This window comes from Plectropomus leopardus, chromosome 14, assembly GCF_026936395.1.
Source record: "Plectropomus leopardus strain MGB_pleo_1.0 chromosome 14, ASM2693639v1, whole genome shotgun sequence".
Taxonomy (NCBI): domain Eukaryota; kingdom Metazoa; phylum Chordata; class Actinopteri; order Perciformes; family Serranidae; genus Plectropomus; species Plectropomus leopardus.
The window spans coordinates 777,501-795,000 of record NC_142189.1 but is presented as its reverse complement, the minus strand read 5'-3'; the positions used below and the strand labels follow the sequence as shown (position 1 = coordinate 795,000).

The following is a 17,500-nucleotide window of genomic DNA, read 5'->3' as shown; positions in this document are numbered from 1 at the left end:
TCCTGTGTGTGTATTTTTTGTGTTTGTGTATTTCTGTGTGTGTGTGTATTTGTGTTTGTGTATTTCTGTGTGTGTCTATGTGTGTGTAGTTCTGTGTGTGTGTGTATGTTTGTGTGTGTGTATTTCTGTGTGCGTGTGTGTGTGTAGTTCTGTGTGTGTGTAGTTCTATGTGTGTGTGTGTATGTGTAGTTCTGTGTGTGTGTGTGTGTAGTTCTGTGTGTATGTGTGTGTGTCTGTGTCTGCGTGTGTGTGTAGTTCTGTGTCTGTGTGTGTGTGTGTGTGTGTGTGTGTGTGTGTGTGTGTGTAGTTGTGTGTGTGTGTGTGTGTGTGTGTGTGTGTGTGTGTGTGTGTGTGTGTGTGTGTGTGTGTGTGTGTGTATGTGTAGTTCTGTGTGTGTGTGTCTGTGTGTGTGTGTGTGTGTCTGTGTCTGCGTGTGTGTGTAGTTCTGTGTCTGTATGTGTGTGTGTGTATGTGTGTGTGTCTGTGTCTGCGTGTGTGTGTAGTTCTGTGTCTGTATGTGTGTGTGTGTGTGTGTGTGTGTGTGTATGTGTAGTTCTGTGTGTGTGTGTGTGTGTAGTTCTGTGTGTATGTGTGTGTGTCTGTCTGCGTGTGTGTGTAGTTCTGTGTGTGTGTGTCTGTGTGTGTGTGTGTGTGTGTTACCCACACTGCACCACCAGCTGGATCAGGGCCTCTCGTGGTTTCACGTTGAAGCCGTTGTACTGGCTCGTGCGGCAGCGGTACGTCCCGCTCATGTCTCTCGTCACGTTGCTGATCCTCAGGACGCCGTCGTAGCTCTCCGTCTGCTCCGCGCCGTCCGGCATCAGGATCACGGCCGCCGCCGCTGCCGCCGCCACCCCGCTCTCCTCCACGCGGGACCAGAGGATGATGGGTTTGGGTTTCCCTGAGACCAGACACTGCAGGTCCACGGTGTCGCCCTCCTGCGAGATGAGGTGAGAGCGCCCCCTGGGGACCGTCAGCTCCGGAGGAACTGCAGGAGGACACGCAGTTTCAGTTAACCCTTTAAAACCCGAGCAGTCTGATCTGATCTCTTTGGAAAACATGAGAAAAAAGTGAACTTTGAGAAAAATGTCCCACAAATGTCAAAGAATGAAGAAAAGGGGACAAGAAAATGATTGAAAGTTAGACTGAGAAATGACGGAAAAACAACTGGGAATATTGTCCAGAAAAACATATTTATGATTATTATATTTAAATATATGAGACAGAAAAAATATACGGGGCGGCTTTGTGGTTAGCACTGTTGCCTCACAGCAAGAGGGTCCCTGGTTCGAATCCCGGTTGGAACGGGGTTCGGTCCGGGCGGGGCCCTTCTGTGTGGAGTTTGCATGTTCTCCTGTGTCTGCGTGGGTTCTCTCCGGGGTCTCCGGCTTCCTCCCACAGTCCAAAGACCTGCAGCTCAGGTTAATTGATGACTCTAAATTGCCCTTAGGTGTGACTGTGAGCGTGTGTGGTTGTTTGTCTATCTGTGTCGGCCCTGCGATAGTCTGGCGACCTGTCCAGGATGACCCCGCCTTCCGCCCGATGACAGCTGGGATTGGCTCCAGCCCCCCCGCGACCCTTACGAGGACAAGCGGTTACAGAAAATGACTGACTGACTGACTGACAGAAAAAATATACATATAGCCATTTTTATACATATATTTAAATTTTCATCACTTTTTGTGTCATTTTCATGTTTGTTTTTCTTTTTTTTAACACTTTTTTCTTGTTTTTTGTTGTCAGGTAATTTTCTTTTTTACTTTTTTCCAACTTCTTGCTGATCTTTGGGCCGTGTTCAGTTCAGCTGCTCAGTGCCTTCTGCCCCTGTTAGGGTTAAGAATATACTTTATTTTAGGGACAAAATGTAAAGCAAATGTAATATAATATTCTGACTAATTCTTCTAAAAGTGAGAACAATAAATAAATATTAAATTTTAAAAAACAATGATGGAGACGTGATGCAGAGTGAAGAAAAAAACAGGAGAAACAGATATTCTGCTGTGTTTCAGGAGTTTGTCCTTCATGTAGAATCACCCAGACCTGATGGAGGAGGAGGAGGAGGAGGAGGAGGAGGAGGAGGCTGCTGGAGTATTTTAACATGTATTTTCCTTCAGATAACGCAGCAGCAGCAGCAGCGATGTGATGTAAGTACGATCTTCAGTTTGAACAGCAAACAGCCGTCAGACTGAAGACACCATCACCTCCTCCTCTGCTCCTCCTCTGCTCCTTCACTGCTCCTTCACTGCTCCTTCACTGCTCCTTCTCTCCTCCTCCTCTGCTCCTCCTCTGCTCCTTCACTGCTCCTTCTCTCCTCCTTCTCTGCTCCGACTGTCTCCTCTCGTCTGCCAAGGTCACAAACAAACAGGAAGTCCTCGGCCTCCAGCTGACACTCACCTGTGATCATGTGACCTTTTTCCTGCAGTCATGTTTGGCAATATTGTATCAATGCACTGGCGTCAAGTATTATTTTTTATCATAAAATGTATAAATATTACATTTTCCGGATAATAGGATTTTCTTTATTTTTGCCATTTTTAAAGAAAACATTTGAGCATTTTTAATTTTTTTACTTTTGTCCATTTTTGAGGAAAATATCTTGGCAAATAAAAAAAAGTGTGACAATTTTTGTTTAATAAAAGAAACATTTTGGCAATTAAAAAAAAATGGCCGTATTTAAAGAAAACATTTAGGCGATTGTGTTTTTTTTGGCAATTTTTAGGATTTTTTGTTTTGATGATTTAAACAATAAAATTTGGCAATTTTTAAAGAAAAGATTTTAGCTTTTTTTTCTTTTTAAAACATCTTTCATCCAAAAAAAAAAAATAATAATAATAATAATAAGCAGAAACTGTAAAAACAGAAGTTCATGTTAGATTTGAAGTTTCTGTCCGTCCTGAAAGAAAAAGTGTGTTTTTATGCAGGTTAGTGAAATAAAATTCCAGGACTTTTCCAAAACTTTTACGCTACATATAGTTTTCCAAAACTTTACCAGACCTGGAAATTGCTATTTGCAAATTCAATGACTTTTCCAGGTTTTCCACGACCATAGAGCTCTGTTCACACTCCGACTCACCTGTGGTGGATGAGATGTTGACGTCGATGCTGATCTCGGGCGTTCCTCCGTTCCTCAGCGACGCCACGCAGGTGTACGTGCCGAAGTCGGTGAACTTGAGGTCGATGATGTCGAGGTTGGTGGTTCCCGGCGTGACGTCGGTGTCGGTGTGGGTGATGACCATCCGCTCAGAGCTCCTCAGCGGCCGGCCGTTTTTCAGCCAGCCAAACTGCAGCTCCTCGGGGGGCGTGGCCTCCACCTGGCAGCTGATCTTCACCTCGCGGCCGATCTGGATGTTGTCGTCGTTGTGGTACGGGTCGGGCGTGATCCAGAAGCGACCTTTACGAAGACCTGCGGGACAGAGACGGACACACGGAGACAAACTTTAACGCTGAAGGCGCAGCTGAAAATGTGAAACAAAAGTTTGCTGACCAATCAGGAACAATTTCCCCCAAATTCAGCTGGACACACTTTTTATTCAAAATTAATATATTCTTCGTAACCAAAATTCTGAAATAAAATTAAGTTTGGTGACAAAAAAAAGATGATTTTGTCAAAAGAGGATTTTATTTCAAAATGTTTGTTTTATTATTTTTACACATCTGCATTTATTTTTATGCCTCTATGAAAGTATGTTTTTATTTATTTAATTTACTACATTTTGATTTTGTTTCTGTAATTAATAGGAAGGTGAAAAAAATCAATGCAGCAGAGTGAAGCAATGTTTTTGCATGATAATATTTTATTTATTATTAAGTACCAATAATTTTATTATTAATAATACATATGATTGATGATATGTCTTTTTTTTTTGGGGCAATTTTTGGAGAAAACATTGTAATTTGAGGTGATTTTGTTTTGTGTTTAAAACATGTTCAAAAATCACCAAAAACGATACCTTTCATCACAACCAGAAAGTGTAAAAAACAGAAGTTGTTGGATTGTTAAATTTACGCTGGTCCTTGAACACATTTGTTTTTATACCGGTTTATGAAACACAATTTCATGACTTTTCCGAAACTTTTCCAGGCCTGGAAATTGCTGTTTGCACATTCCACAACTTTTCCCAATCATTATATATTTTTTAATTTACATTGCTCAGAGGTCAAAGGTCAGGGTCTTTCCCTCTCTCAGGCTATTCTTTGTGATCACGTGACTGGACGTCAGCTGACTGACAGCAGCGTTCTGTCTCACATTTTCAGTGATTACGGCGACCCGTCCTGCTGTGGAGAAACTAATCTGTCCAAATGGAGCTTAATTATCGCTGAAGCCATTTGTTCAGTTTAATCCACACAAGTTGTTGCTGCTCCTCCTCCTCCTCCTCCTCCTCCTCCTCCTCCTCCTCCTCAACAGCTGACGTCACTTTATTATAACATGTATGACTGTGAGACATTTGTGCTAAATTTGACAAGAATTCCTCAAATTATGACTGCAGGGTACACAGAGACCTTTGACCACCAGATTCTACTCAGGTCATTTGTAAATCAAAGTGGACGTTTGTGTCAAATTTTAAGACATTTCCTTGAGCTGTTCCTGAGATATTGTGCTCACTAGAATGAGACAACAGCAAGGTCACAGTGACCTTTGACCAAAATCCAATTAGTTCACTGTTGAGTCGGAAGTGGACGTTTGTGCCCAATTTGAAAAACTTCCCTTGACCTACTCTTGAGATATCGTGTTCACAAGAATAAGACACAAAAGAAAAAATTGAGCACCAAAATCTAGTAAGATCACCTTCGACTCAAAGTGGACGGTTTTGCCAAATTTGCAAAAATTGATCGAATTGATCTTGAGAAATCACATGTAAAAAAATGAGACAAACAAAGTCACAGTGACCTTTGACCTTTGACCACCAAATTCTGATCAGTTCATCTTTGTCTCAAAGTGGATGTTTGCGCCAAATTTGAGGAAATTTGCTCAACGTGTTTTGGAGGCAGTCACGAGAAGAGATGGACACAAGGTCATAATGATCTTTGACCACCAAAATCTAGTCAGGTCATATTTGACTCTGAGTGGATGTCCGTGCCAAATTTTGAGGAAATTCCCTCAAGGCGTTCTTGAAGTATTGTGTTCAAAAACATGAGACGGATTCAAGGTCACTGTGGCCTTCGACCTCTAATTCCTCATTCTTGACTCTATGTGGACGTTTGTGCCAAATTTGACAACATTCCCTCGAGCTGTTCTTCAGATATGGTGTTCACAACAATGAGACAGACAAGATCACAGTGACCTTTGACCACCAAAGTCTGATCAGTTCATCTTTGACTTAAAGTCGACGTTTGTGCCGAATTTAAAGAAATTCCTGTCAGGTGTTCTTGAGATCTGGACACATGAAAACTGACTCAGTTTTCCTGCTGAACTGAACTGTGACTCCTGAGTACAGTTACAGTCCACCTCCTCCTGCTCCTCCCCCCGCTCTCCTCCTCCTCCTCTCCTCCTGCTCCTCCCCCTGCTCTCCTCCTCCTCCTCTCCTCCTGCTCCTCCCCCTGCTCTCCTCCTCCTTCTCCTCTCATCCTGCTCCTCCTCCTCCTGTCAGTCCCTGTTCTGAACTCGCCGCAGTCTTCAGTGGATGACTGCAAACAGACCAGGAGGTTGTAGTTCAAATCCCATATCTGTGTGTGTGTGTGTGTGTGTGTGTGTGTGTGTGTGTGTGTGTGTGTGTTTATAAATAGCTGCAGTTCGTGAGGCGAGCAGCTGATTGTCCTTCTTCATTAAGATTAAAGCAAGAACGCCTCAGAACAAAACCCTGAGTGTGTGTGTGTGTGTGTGTGTGTGTGTGTGTGTGTAAGAGAGAAAGTGTGTGTGTGTGTGTGTGTGTGTGTGTAAGAGAGAAAGTGTGTGTGTGTGTGTGTGTGTGTGTGTGTGAGGGAGTGTGTGTGTTTCACTGCGTCAGTAAAAGGTCTGTTGCATAACTCGAGGTGGATGCAGTCGCTCACACATGAAAGTCACTGCACACACACACACACACACACACACACACACACACACACACACACTCTTCCTCTCTTACACACACACACACACACAGATATGATGAAGACCCTGAGATGCTGAAAGCTCCAGAAAAGTGAACTACATTACCCAGAAGACCTTTCACCGCACACACACCGAATATCTGCGAACAAACATCACCTCCTCCATCTTCATCACCTCCTCTTTTATCACTCCCACTGCTCCTCCATATAACGATCATCTTTCATCACCTCCTGCTCCTCCCGCTTCACCTCCTCATCCCCTTTGATTCCTCCTATTTTTGTCATCACCTCCTCATCTTCCCCTCCATCATCATCCCTTCTTTTCTCCGCATCACCTCCTCCTCTCAACTTCTGTCATTATCTTCTCCACCTCCTCACTCTCCATCACCTCCTCATTTCATCACTCTACTCCTTCTCTTCCGTCCTAAGAAAATCCTCACCTCCTCCTCCTCTTCACCTCCTTTGATTCCTCCTTTTTCTTTTCATCACCACCTCATCTTCACCTCCATCATCATCCTCTCTGCCACTTCCTCCTCCTCACCTCCTCCTCCCCTTTGATTCTTCCCATGTCTGTCACCTCCTCCTCCTCCTGTTTTACTTTATCCCTTCTTTCCTCCTCCTCCTCTTCGATCCCACGTGTAGTGTGTGTGTGTGTGTGTGTGTGTGTGTGTGTGTGTGTCAGACTGGGAGGACTGGTGGAGAGACTAACATGTACAGAGAGAGAGAAGTGCATGCTGGGAGTTAAATAAGTCAGGAGGAGGTGAGTCACTCTGCTGAATAAAACAGAGACGGACGGACGGAGACACTGAGGACATGAGACGCCCCGTCATTAAAGGGACACTCCGACATTGTGGGGACTCCTCCTCAGGTCTCCATGACGACCGAATTCACCATAAAACTCACACAGCTACAGCAGCTCATGGTGAACGTGACAAAGTGACCGGTGACGTCATTCGAATGACGCGACGCAGGGCGCCGTGAATTAAAGACGCCGTGAATCAAAGACGCCGTGAATCAAAGACGCCGTGAATCAAAGACGCCGTGAATCAAAGACGCCGTGAATTAAACTTCAGAATATTTTCTCGTCTGTAAACACGACTTCAGGCTGACTGTCTCGGTTTACACGATGTTAGAAATGATTGCGTCAGTGCGGCTAAAACCGGACTGTTAATCCTGTAAACGTGTTCGTCCGTCTGAAATAACGTGAATTTCTTACAGTCGGACTGACACCAGATCATGTGACAGGAAGTGGATTTCCATCATCAGCCGCACTTTAACTGGACTCGGCGTTCTGACTTGCTCCTCGTCGCCACGCCCGCCTCCCTCGGTGGTTAGAGATAGGGACTGTTTGTTATTTATGAGGGGGGAGGGGTTCGATATCGTTAAAAAATATTTTAAAAAAGCAATGGGCAAATAAAAGAAAATAACACACAATAAAATGACCTGAAGATTAGTTTATAAATAAATACATTCTTAACAAGTAAAAAAAGAGGGAAAGAAATTGATCTAATAAAAAGTGCTTAAAAATTCCAATAAATTCGGAACATTTTAAATAATGTATTATGATCATTATTAATATAACAAACTCCCTTTCAGTAGCAAAATAAGAGTTGTCTTTCCCAGAGCAAGATAAATTTGTATCGTCTGCAAAAATGACAAATTTCAACAAATCTGACGCAGATATTGTTTTTGTAAAGTATGAAGAGTCTTGGCCCAATCACGTTTTGTAGTCTTTTTTTTTTTTTTTTTTACAATTGTTTTGAATCTATCTCTTATTTGTTGGATATTTGTCACTTTCTGACCATAAATAGTTTAACCATCTGCTTTTTATATATTATTGATATCAACCTAAAAGATGAAAGAACTGAGTAAATAAATATATTAAAACATATTGTGTGATTTGAAAAATGTTCTGCTGTTAGACTTTGGTAGTAACTTAATGTTTCCTTCGAAAAGTTTTTTTTTATCTTTAGAGAATCTTGTGAACTCAAACCGGCTTTTGTAAAGAAAAGGACCCGAGCTGAAACCAAACCTTATCTGTCCGTGCTGACTTTCGCACCACGTGTCATCAAAACTCCACAAAACGCTGACGACGTTCTTCTTCATGTCGCTGCAGGAAATGACGCGGCGGCGAGCAAAGACTGAAATAATCTGAGAGCTTAACGTGTGTGCACAGACGCAGATAAACGCTCGGTTTGTTGTGGATTGTCGGATCTGCTCCCGTCTTTTTCTGCAGCTGCTTGTTCCTTCAAAACTACAAGTAAAGACGTGAATGTGCTTTTGTAGCTGCAGAGCCGAGGACTCACCTGAGCGCCGTCACGAGGCCTCAAACACAAAGCCGAGAAAACACCTTTCAACAGGTGGAGGAATAAATCCCACAGGAGCTCAACTCTCAGACTGAAGCTCGTCTCTGCAGCTGAAGCTCGTCTCTGCAGCTCGAGTCAAGGCGGCGCAGAGTGCTGCTGCCTCCTGTTTCCCCTCAAAGGTTCAATAAACTTCAAAGATCCAGTGTGCGCATGTGCTCACAAAGCAGAGAAAAATCCTGCCGTCACACGACGATTAGTCGATTAATCAATAAGTCGATCCTCAGAAAATCAATCAGAAATCCTTTTGACATTTTTGGCAAATATCTGACAGTGAAGAATGAGGACAGGAAACAGGGAGAAAGAGCAGAGTGTAACATGCAGCAAAGCTTTCTGACGGGAATCAAACCTGTGACGTTGCTGTAAAAGTGAACGCACCACCACCAACGTTTGTCGCAGGGAGCTCACGGCTGTGTTATTTTGATGACTAATTGTTTCGGTCATTTTTTAAATTTGTTGTTTTTTTGTAAAGAAAAAAAAGGCAATTTCTAAAACATTTTTTCTTTAAAAATCATGTAAAATGACACCATTTATCACAGCCGCTTTTTGACTGTATTGCTAATGTTACTTTTTTTAATATATATAATTTGGTGATTTTTAAAGAAAAAAACTTCTTTTAATTTAAAATATGTTTTCCATAAAAATCACCAAAAATGACCCCTTTGATCACAGCCAGAAACAGTAAAAAAAGAAATAATCATCAAAATTCTGACGGTCCTTGAACACGTCATGTGTTACTGTATTGATTTGTGAAACAAAATTCCAGGACTTTTCCTGAACTTAATGGGTGTACTTGATTTTCCTTAAAACTTCTCCAGGCCTGGAAACTACATATGCAAATTCCCTGACTTTTCCAGGTATTTTATGGCCGTATGAACCCTGGCTGACACACAGGGACGCTCAGCAGCTTTCCATTAACATTAAAACTAAATAAAAAATAAATAAACAAAATGTAAAATCTGATGGCGTACCTCTGACCAGGATGCTGGTGGACTTCTTGGCAGGGTTCCCCACGTTGTTGGACGCCATGCAGCTGTAGGCACCGCCGTCGTCCACAGTGACGCCAGGGATGGTTAGCGTGCCCCCATTGACGACGCTCCTCTTCGGGAGCGCCTCCCCTCCCGGCCTCGCCCATTGCAGGGTGGGAGGAGGGTCTCCCCCCGACGCCACACACACCAGAGTGATGGTCTCCCCCGGGTTCACCACCAGGGGGTCCTCCAGGAGGAGCTTAATGGCGGGAGGAGCTGCAGGGGAGGGGGAGGAGGAGGAGGAGGAGGAGAAGGAGGAGGAGGAGGAGGAGGAGGAGGTCACTTTCATTTTGTTAATAATCATTATTTAACTTTAGATTGATCCCATAATCTTCACTTCAGTCTTACTCAGTTTACATATGTAGAGTTGATATTTTACTGTTTGTGATCATTCATGAAGTTTATTTCTAAATCATTTTTGGATGTTATAGTTCAGGGGTATTCAACTAAAATTCAAAGAGGTCCAGTTGCTAAAATTTCCTCCCAGCAAAGGTCTGAACCTCATACCTAAAATCAGAATCATGATTAACTGAACATATTTACCTCAATAAGGTAAATTTTTGTCCTCATAGTTCACTGACACAGTTTCATGTGACCATGGTGTGTTGGAGTGTAATAAACATATGATTTATTATTATTTATGAAACTTTCGATTATTTTTCGATTAATTGCCCTGCACTACTTCACCAGTTGGTGATGACAGTTATAGTTCTTTTGATGCAAATATACATTTTTGAGCTGAATACTAAATTGAGCCATTGGCTGATAGCTTGGGCTGAATGAAATTTAAGTTTTACCATTTTGATTTGTCACTGCTCGGGTTGAAACTATGTAGTTTACACAAAATAATGTCAAAGGGTTATTTTATTTTATTTTTTAGGGGGAGGATTTCCTCATCTGCTATCCAAGAATGATGTCAGACGCAGTAAAGCCCTCTAGAGAAAATTGAAATTTGGGAAATTATATTATACATTATAAATAAAATGTATGAAAGATTGAACTGTATTAAACTTTTGCTTGTGGCAGAAAAAAACAATAACATAAACAAACAAATAGGTCTTTGGTAAAAGAAGTTAAGTAAAAACTACTGATTAATTAACGGATGATTTTCTTAAATCAATCAGTTCAAAAAAATCCTGGAAACAAGTTCGAGAAACGTCCTAAAATCCTAAATGTCCTAAAAACTGTGAAATGTCCAAAAGTCAGAGAAGCGTCCTAATATCCTGGAAATATCGCAAAATCCTAGAAATGTCCTAAAGTCCAAGAAATGGCCTAGAATCTTGAAAACGTCCTAAAATCCTGGAAACGTCCTGAAATCCTAAAAATGTCCAAAAGTCCAAAAACGTCCTATAATCCCAGACATGTCCTAAAATTGTACAAACTTCTTAATCCTAGAAATGTCTGAAATACCAGGTGTCCAAAACCCCAAAATATTTAGTTTACTGAAATATTCATCAGAGAAAAACTGAAAAAAGACAACTGACAGCAGAAATAAATGTTTGAAGTCTGTGATTAAAGGAATTATTTAAATGATCAATAAAGCATGAAAACTGTGGATTTATTGTCCCTGTTCAGAGTCATTCATTTTGCTCCGTGTTGATAATGAGTGAATGAATGATGAGTTTTCTTCTTCAAAACAGTTTGTAGAGGTCTGGTTGGTGAGATGTGCAGGTGGATCATGTGATTTCTTTTTTAACATGTGAAAAGGTTTGAAATATCTGGTCATGTGTAAATAATCCAGAGCGCTGCAGAGTCAGAGTTTAAAAGCTCCCACAGAGAAATAAAAGCTGCAGAGCCATTCGCCGCAGAAAAGCAGCTAAATGCAGAAATAATAATGAGGGAGATAAAAATAGCTGAGTCGACCTCCGTTAAGCTGACATCATGTAAATCCCATCAGCCCCCAGGGCGGGGCGGCGGGATCGACTGTACAGGTCAGAGAGCCGCAGTCCGAGCGCAGAGAGGACGATGACTTATTTATGATTTACATTCATCCGCCTGGACGCGCTGCGCAGGTACACACAGATTAAAGAAATAATACACAAGATTTAATACGACTGCAGGCCGCCCACTTCTGCCTGCAAATACATATATATATATACATATATATATATATATATATATATATATATATATATATATATATATATATATATATATATATATATATATGAACTGTTAACAATAAAAATACTCTATACTTTTTATATACTTTTCATGAGATCGAGCAAAAGTTTGATTAAGTGTCTCATTCTGATTAATTAATTCAAAATTATAAGATACTCAGAGAACACACTAAGAAAAAAATAAATAATTATAATAAATTTTAAATTATAATTGTAAGGTGAAGTCTGAAAAACAAACACATTAAAAAGGTGTTTTAAACTTGTTGACTTGAATTATTAATTATTCAGTGATGACAGAGGTGTTTTTGTTTTTATGTTTTCACCTGTTTTATTTATTTTTATGGATTTATTAACGACTGAGCAAATAAATTATGGGGGAAATACATTTTTAAAAAAAAAATAAATAAAAAAATAATATTAACATTTTAAGAATTTATGGGTTTAATTAATCAATTCACATTTAATTAATACTACAAAAATGTTTTATAGAGATCATAATTTCTTTAAAATAGTCTCTAGTGTCAGTGTGAATTATCCGCAGTAACAGGGACAGAGTGTGTGTGAGTATATTCATCACATAGTGGGGACCCCTTAAACACAAGGACATTGTGGGGACACACCTCTGAGGTCCGGTCCCCACATGGACCAACATACAAGAGTTAAAGCTTAGAGCTGTGACTGTATTCGTGTGTGTGTGTGTTACCTGTCCTGTTGTTCAGACTGGAGTGGGCGCTCTTGTCTCCGATGCCGCAGACGTTCCTGACGGAGGAGATGCAGTTGTACGTGGCGTAATCCTGAGGACGAAGATTCTTCAGCTTCAAGATCTTCGTCTCACCCTAAAACACACACACACACACACACACACACACACACACACACACACACACACACACACACACACACACACACACACACACACGCGCACACACACGCCCGCACAGTATTTTTATACATGTGATGAACCTCCACAACATACTGTTGCTGTTATTTGCACCTCGGGGACGCACATTAATAATATCCAGCACCAACAAACAAATATACCCTATTCCACTTCTTTAATTTTCATTTTGTGACATATTTTTTTGTTCTCTGTTCATTGTTTTGTTGCTGTTTGTTGTTATTGCTGCCTATCTTGGTCAGGACACTTTAAAAATCATTGCAAAGCAAAATCATACAAAGACAGAAAAAGAAAATATGACAAATAATGTCAGCTGAATAAGAATTAAATACATATTAAAGAATTAAAATCATCAACATTAACTGGGTTAAAGAATATTTATTTAAAATGTAAAAATGTTATAAAATTCAAAAACTGATAGAATTAAATAGATAAATAATAAATATAAACTCAGTAACTGGAAATTAGATTATTATTCTAATCAGCTCATGGTGCAGAATCAGCAGGAGCAATTTTTTTGTCCTGTCAATGTGGTTTTTATCCTCAAGGTGTTGTGATTTGCACCTCAGGGCCACCGTAAAAAAACACAGTCTCTGGGAATCAAAGTCTACAATTTTAAAACTTTACAGACTTCTTGATGTTTTTTATGAAAATTGAGAGAAATCAGCAGATCAATCAGCTCTGTTATGTCCCAACATGAGTTCCTCCTCCTCCTGAGTCCTCCTCAGTCCTCCCCCTCCTCCTCCTCAGTCCTCCTCCTCACGTCTCCACCTCGCTGCCAAATCTCTCTTATCTCCTCTGGCAGCTTCGGCGCCGCCTTCCGCCTCACGGACAGATGAGATGAGATTAGATGACATTTAAATGGGATGTTTGTGCAAAGATGGAGGCTAATTTTTTGGCGGCTGATGATGATGATGATGATGAGGAGGAGGAGATAAGTTCCTCATTAGTGCCTGTGAGGAGCAAGGAGGGAGGGGTTAACAACTTCTCCAGCTGAAGGCATTACAGTCGACAGCGTTCAAATCTGGCGTGAATGTTATCTGTGCTGCGGCATTACACGGCCCGCTAACTGGCCGCCTGATTGGCCGGCTTCCCTTTTGCTCCAAATTAAATCCAAACCACGGCCAAAATTTAAAAAAGGACAAATCTGGGATCTCCATCTGCAGATGTTTTAATCCCCAGGAGGAGGAGGAGGAGGAGGAGGAGGAGGAGGAGGGAGGCTTAACTACAGGATGGATCAGCTGTTTCAAACTGTTGAACTCACTGACGGAGGAGACACGATGAATATTTAAATTCACAGAAAAACACAAGAAAGAAAGAAATCAGAAGAGAGCCGAGTTTCTACGAGCGAGAAGTGATTGAAAAAGATCAAACGTGGACACAAAAATTTAAAAGAATAAAAAAATACAAAGACTCCAGAGGAACTGCAACTACTGAAATAAAGATTCAGATATATTCACTCAGTTCACTCTGAGCAGCTTCAATTAAAAAAAAAGTTTTGATTTTAATTTAATTACAGCCCACATCAAAAAATTAATAACTTCCTGCAGTGTCGGCAGCAGACTGGACGAATAAAGATTTAGATATTTTGGGAGAATAAAACAATATTCAGTTTGTAATAATCACCAGAATAAATGCCGGCACTGTACACTTCTGCAAACCACAGATACCTTTGCACTTTGTGATGAAGAGGACATGTTTAAACTTTACATTTAAAACGTTTTAACATAAAAATCTTTAAAAAACAAGCTAATTTTACTGCAAACAACAGAGACGCTGACATATCTGAATCTATATCAAATAAAATGATTTTAGACCAAAAACATTTCAAATGTTACCAATAAAAAAGTTAAGTAGAACCACAAACTTCTGACTGATCCTCCTCCTCTTCCTCAGCTGCTTCATGAAGCCTTAAATGTCACTAAAAAGATTTATTTTATAGAGAAATTATTTTTCCACAAATGGAAGCAAATCTGAGGTTTAAAGCTGTTGAGGTTTGTGTGTGAAGCAAAAATTGGACAAAAATCAAACTCAGAGCTATTTCAGTCCTCAGCTGACGGACGACAGAAAAGGCAGATCCACGGAGAGTGAAAGTCAAACAGACTCTGAGTGATGGAGCTCCAGCAGGACGCGGCGTCCTCGGAGACGGCGAGACGTCACTCTCAGACACAAAGTAAAAACCAGCATGGAGACGACAGTTTGTGGTTTGGAGCGAATGAAAAGCTCGTGGTAAATATAACAGGAAGTTAGAGGAGCTCTTGCTAAAACATGGTGATGCCAGCAGTTAAAAATAGCGGCGGTCTCCTGAGCGCCGTGATGACAGCCTCTGAAACAAACTGGAGGAGAAGAAAAACGTCTTTTCTGACTGCAGAACGCCAAAAATCAGGTTTATTCACAGCTGAGCGTCCGTTTGATTCGGTCACAGACGTCCCTCCTGGAGGATCCGAGGTGTTCCCAGACCACATGAGACGTGTGATCCCTCCACGGGCTCCTCGCAGCTCCACGGGCCCAAAAACCTCCAGAGGGAGGCGTCCAGCAGCATCCGGATCAGATGAGGAGGTCTGAGCTCTGCAGAGGAAGTCCAGCTGCTTGAATCCAAGACCTTTTTCTCTCTGACACTCCCGTAGAAACGTATATAAAGATGGACAGCATGTCAGCTCCCCCAAAGTGAGGCGTTTCAGTGTGTGTCGCCCCCTGGTGTCTGACTGCAGTATAGGTCATAAAGCCTGCACCTCCATGTTAGTGAATGGGACACAAAAAACTCAAAGTACACGCCAAATAAATGTTTCCCAAAGATGGTTTCTGTCGCTGAAGGTCGTTCTCATCACCCTGCTGTTTGTTCAAGCGTTTGTTTTAATGATAAGTTTGGTTTTAATGAGGTATTAATTTATAAAAAAAAGGGGATTTTTCCACCATGATTGACAGCCGTGTGCTCGCATTCATTGTTTTGGCGGGATCTCCTCGGCTATGGATACCGATACTGCGCAGACTCTGGCTCTCAATGACATCACATTCACAAGATGGAAACGCCTGTTTCTCGGATATTTTAACCTACCTTCAGCATAGTGCGGGTCAGTGCTGGCGGTCTATGGTCACTACAAAAAGCTCCGGACAACAGCTGATGGTCACATCGACTGGAAGATGCATGTAAATGCAACAGCCTGTAGCTACTATTTTGCTATATTTTTCTATTTTTCTGACTCCATGGTACCTTCTGCCAAAGCACGACTTTTCTATGTTAGAGAAGCACTTAACAAAATCGTGAGAAGTCGTGCTGAGTTTGGACTGAATGCAGCAGACAGCAAGGGGATCTCCACCGAAGGCTGAGCGGCCAGTCAGACCAGAGGGCAGAAACAAAACCGAAAGACGAAGAGAGGGAGGAGAGCCGGCATCAGGGCGAGGCTGAACCGACTGACTGAGAGCTGTTCCTCTACCAAGCCTTCTTCTGGATAATGTCCGCTTACAGGAGAATAAAGTGGATGAGATGTGAGTGAGGCTCACTCAGCAACCAATCAGAGACTGCTCTGCACACATCTTCACAGAAACATGGTTAACCCCTAACATCCCAGATCAAGCTGTTGCACTGGATGGGAGGACCTTGTTCAGAGCCGACAGGAAACAAAGACTGTGATGCAAAAGCTCTGCAGGAATTGTATGACGCCATCAGCAGCAACCACACAGAAATTTCACAGCAGCTGCTGATTTTAATCAACTCATCCTTTAACTCCAAAGATGCAGCAGCATCAAGGACAAATGGTAATTTAATTTTTTAAACTGTGTTTACAAAGAGGATATTGTTTGTTTGTTGCCGGGGTCCAAACTTTAATCCACCGCCTTCACCTAGTTTACTGACTCCTCTGAAACTGTGACACCAAACTGTGGTTTCACGGTTAAAATGAAAAACAAAATCTAAATGTTTGTGCCAAACGAACTTAAGAAATTACCTCAAAGTGTTTAAATATTCAGAACAAAGTGACACACAAACGGACAACCTGAGAACATAATAAACATGCTAAAACAGACGGTGTGTTTGTTCACCTGTGTGAAAAAGGGTTCGTAGATCTCCACGCCGGCGTCCGAGCCCTGCGTCAGCGCCTCCCTGCCCCTCCTCCACGTGTAGTGCACCGGCGGGTTGGAGTTGGCGACGCAGCGGAGAAACACCGTCCTCTCAAAGTAGAACTGCTCCTTCGATTCACCAACGCTCTGGTGCACCGTTATGACCGGGTCATCCAGGTCTGAGGAGGAGGAGGAGGAGGAGGAGCAGGAGCAGGAGGAGGAGGAGCAGGAGCAGGAGGAGCAGGAGGAGGAGGAGGAGGAGGAGGAGGAGGAGGAGGAGGGGGAGGAGGAGGAGGAGGAGGAGGAGGAGGAGGAGGAGGAGGAGGAGGAGGAGGAGGAGGAGGAGGAGCAGGAGCAGGAGCAGGAGGAGGAGGAGCAGGAGGAGGAGGAGCAGGAGGAGGAGGAGGAGGAGGAGGAGGAGGAGCAGGAGCAGGAGCAGGAGGATGAGGAGGAGGAGGAGGAGGAGGAGCAGGAGCAGGAGCAGGAGGAGCAGGAGCAGGAGGAGCAGGAGCAGGAGGAGGAGGAGCAGAAGCAGGAGCAGAAGCAGGAGGAGGAGCAGGAAGAGGAGGAGTAGGAGCAGGAGCAGGAGCAGAAGCAGGAGCAGAAGCAGGAGGAGGAGCAGCAGCAGGAGCAGAAGCAGGAGCAGAAGCAGGAACAGGAACAGGAGCAGGAGGAGGAGCAGGAGGGGGAGCAGGAGCAGGAGCAGAAGCAGGAGCAGGAACAGGAACAGGAGCAGGAGGAGGAGCAGGAGCAGGAGGAGGAGGAGGAGGAGGAGGGAGCAGGAGCAGAAGCAGGAGCAGGAACAGGGACAGGAGCAGGAGGAGGAGCAGGAGCAGGAGGAGGAGGAGGAGCAGGAGGAGAAGGAGGAGGAGGAAGAGGAAGAGGAGGAGGAGGAGGAGCAGGAGCAGGAGGAGGAGGAGGAGGAGGAGCAGGAACAGGAACAGGAACAGGAGCAGGAGGAGGAGGAGGAGGAGGAGGAGCAGGAACAGGAACAGGAACAGGAGC

General features: G+C 42.7%; 1 protein-coding gene across 3 annotated transcripts in view; it reads right to left on the bottom strand.

Moving 5' to 3' along the window:
• mdga2a (MAM domain containing glycosylphosphatidylinositol anchor 2a) overlaps window positions 1–17,500 on the bottom strand; it is an 86,749-nt gene that overhangs the window by 26,702 nt on the left and 42,547 nt on the right. For all 3 annotated transcript variants that reach the window (XM_088087155.1, XM_088087157.1, XM_088087156.1), the window contains 5 exons: window positions 16,478–16,674; window positions 12,245–12,377; window positions 9,362–9,634; window positions 3,074–3,403; window positions 665–988 (listed from right to left, as the gene is read on the bottom strand). In XM_088087155.1, coding sequence (XP_087943281.1) covers window positions 665–988; window positions 3,074–3,403; window positions 9,362–9,634; window positions 12,245–12,377; window positions 16,478–16,674 — 1,257 coding nt within the window. The remainder of the gene's footprint in view (window positions 1–664; window positions 989–3,073; window positions 3,404–9,361; window positions 9,635–12,244; window positions 12,378–16,477; window positions 16,675–17,500) is intronic.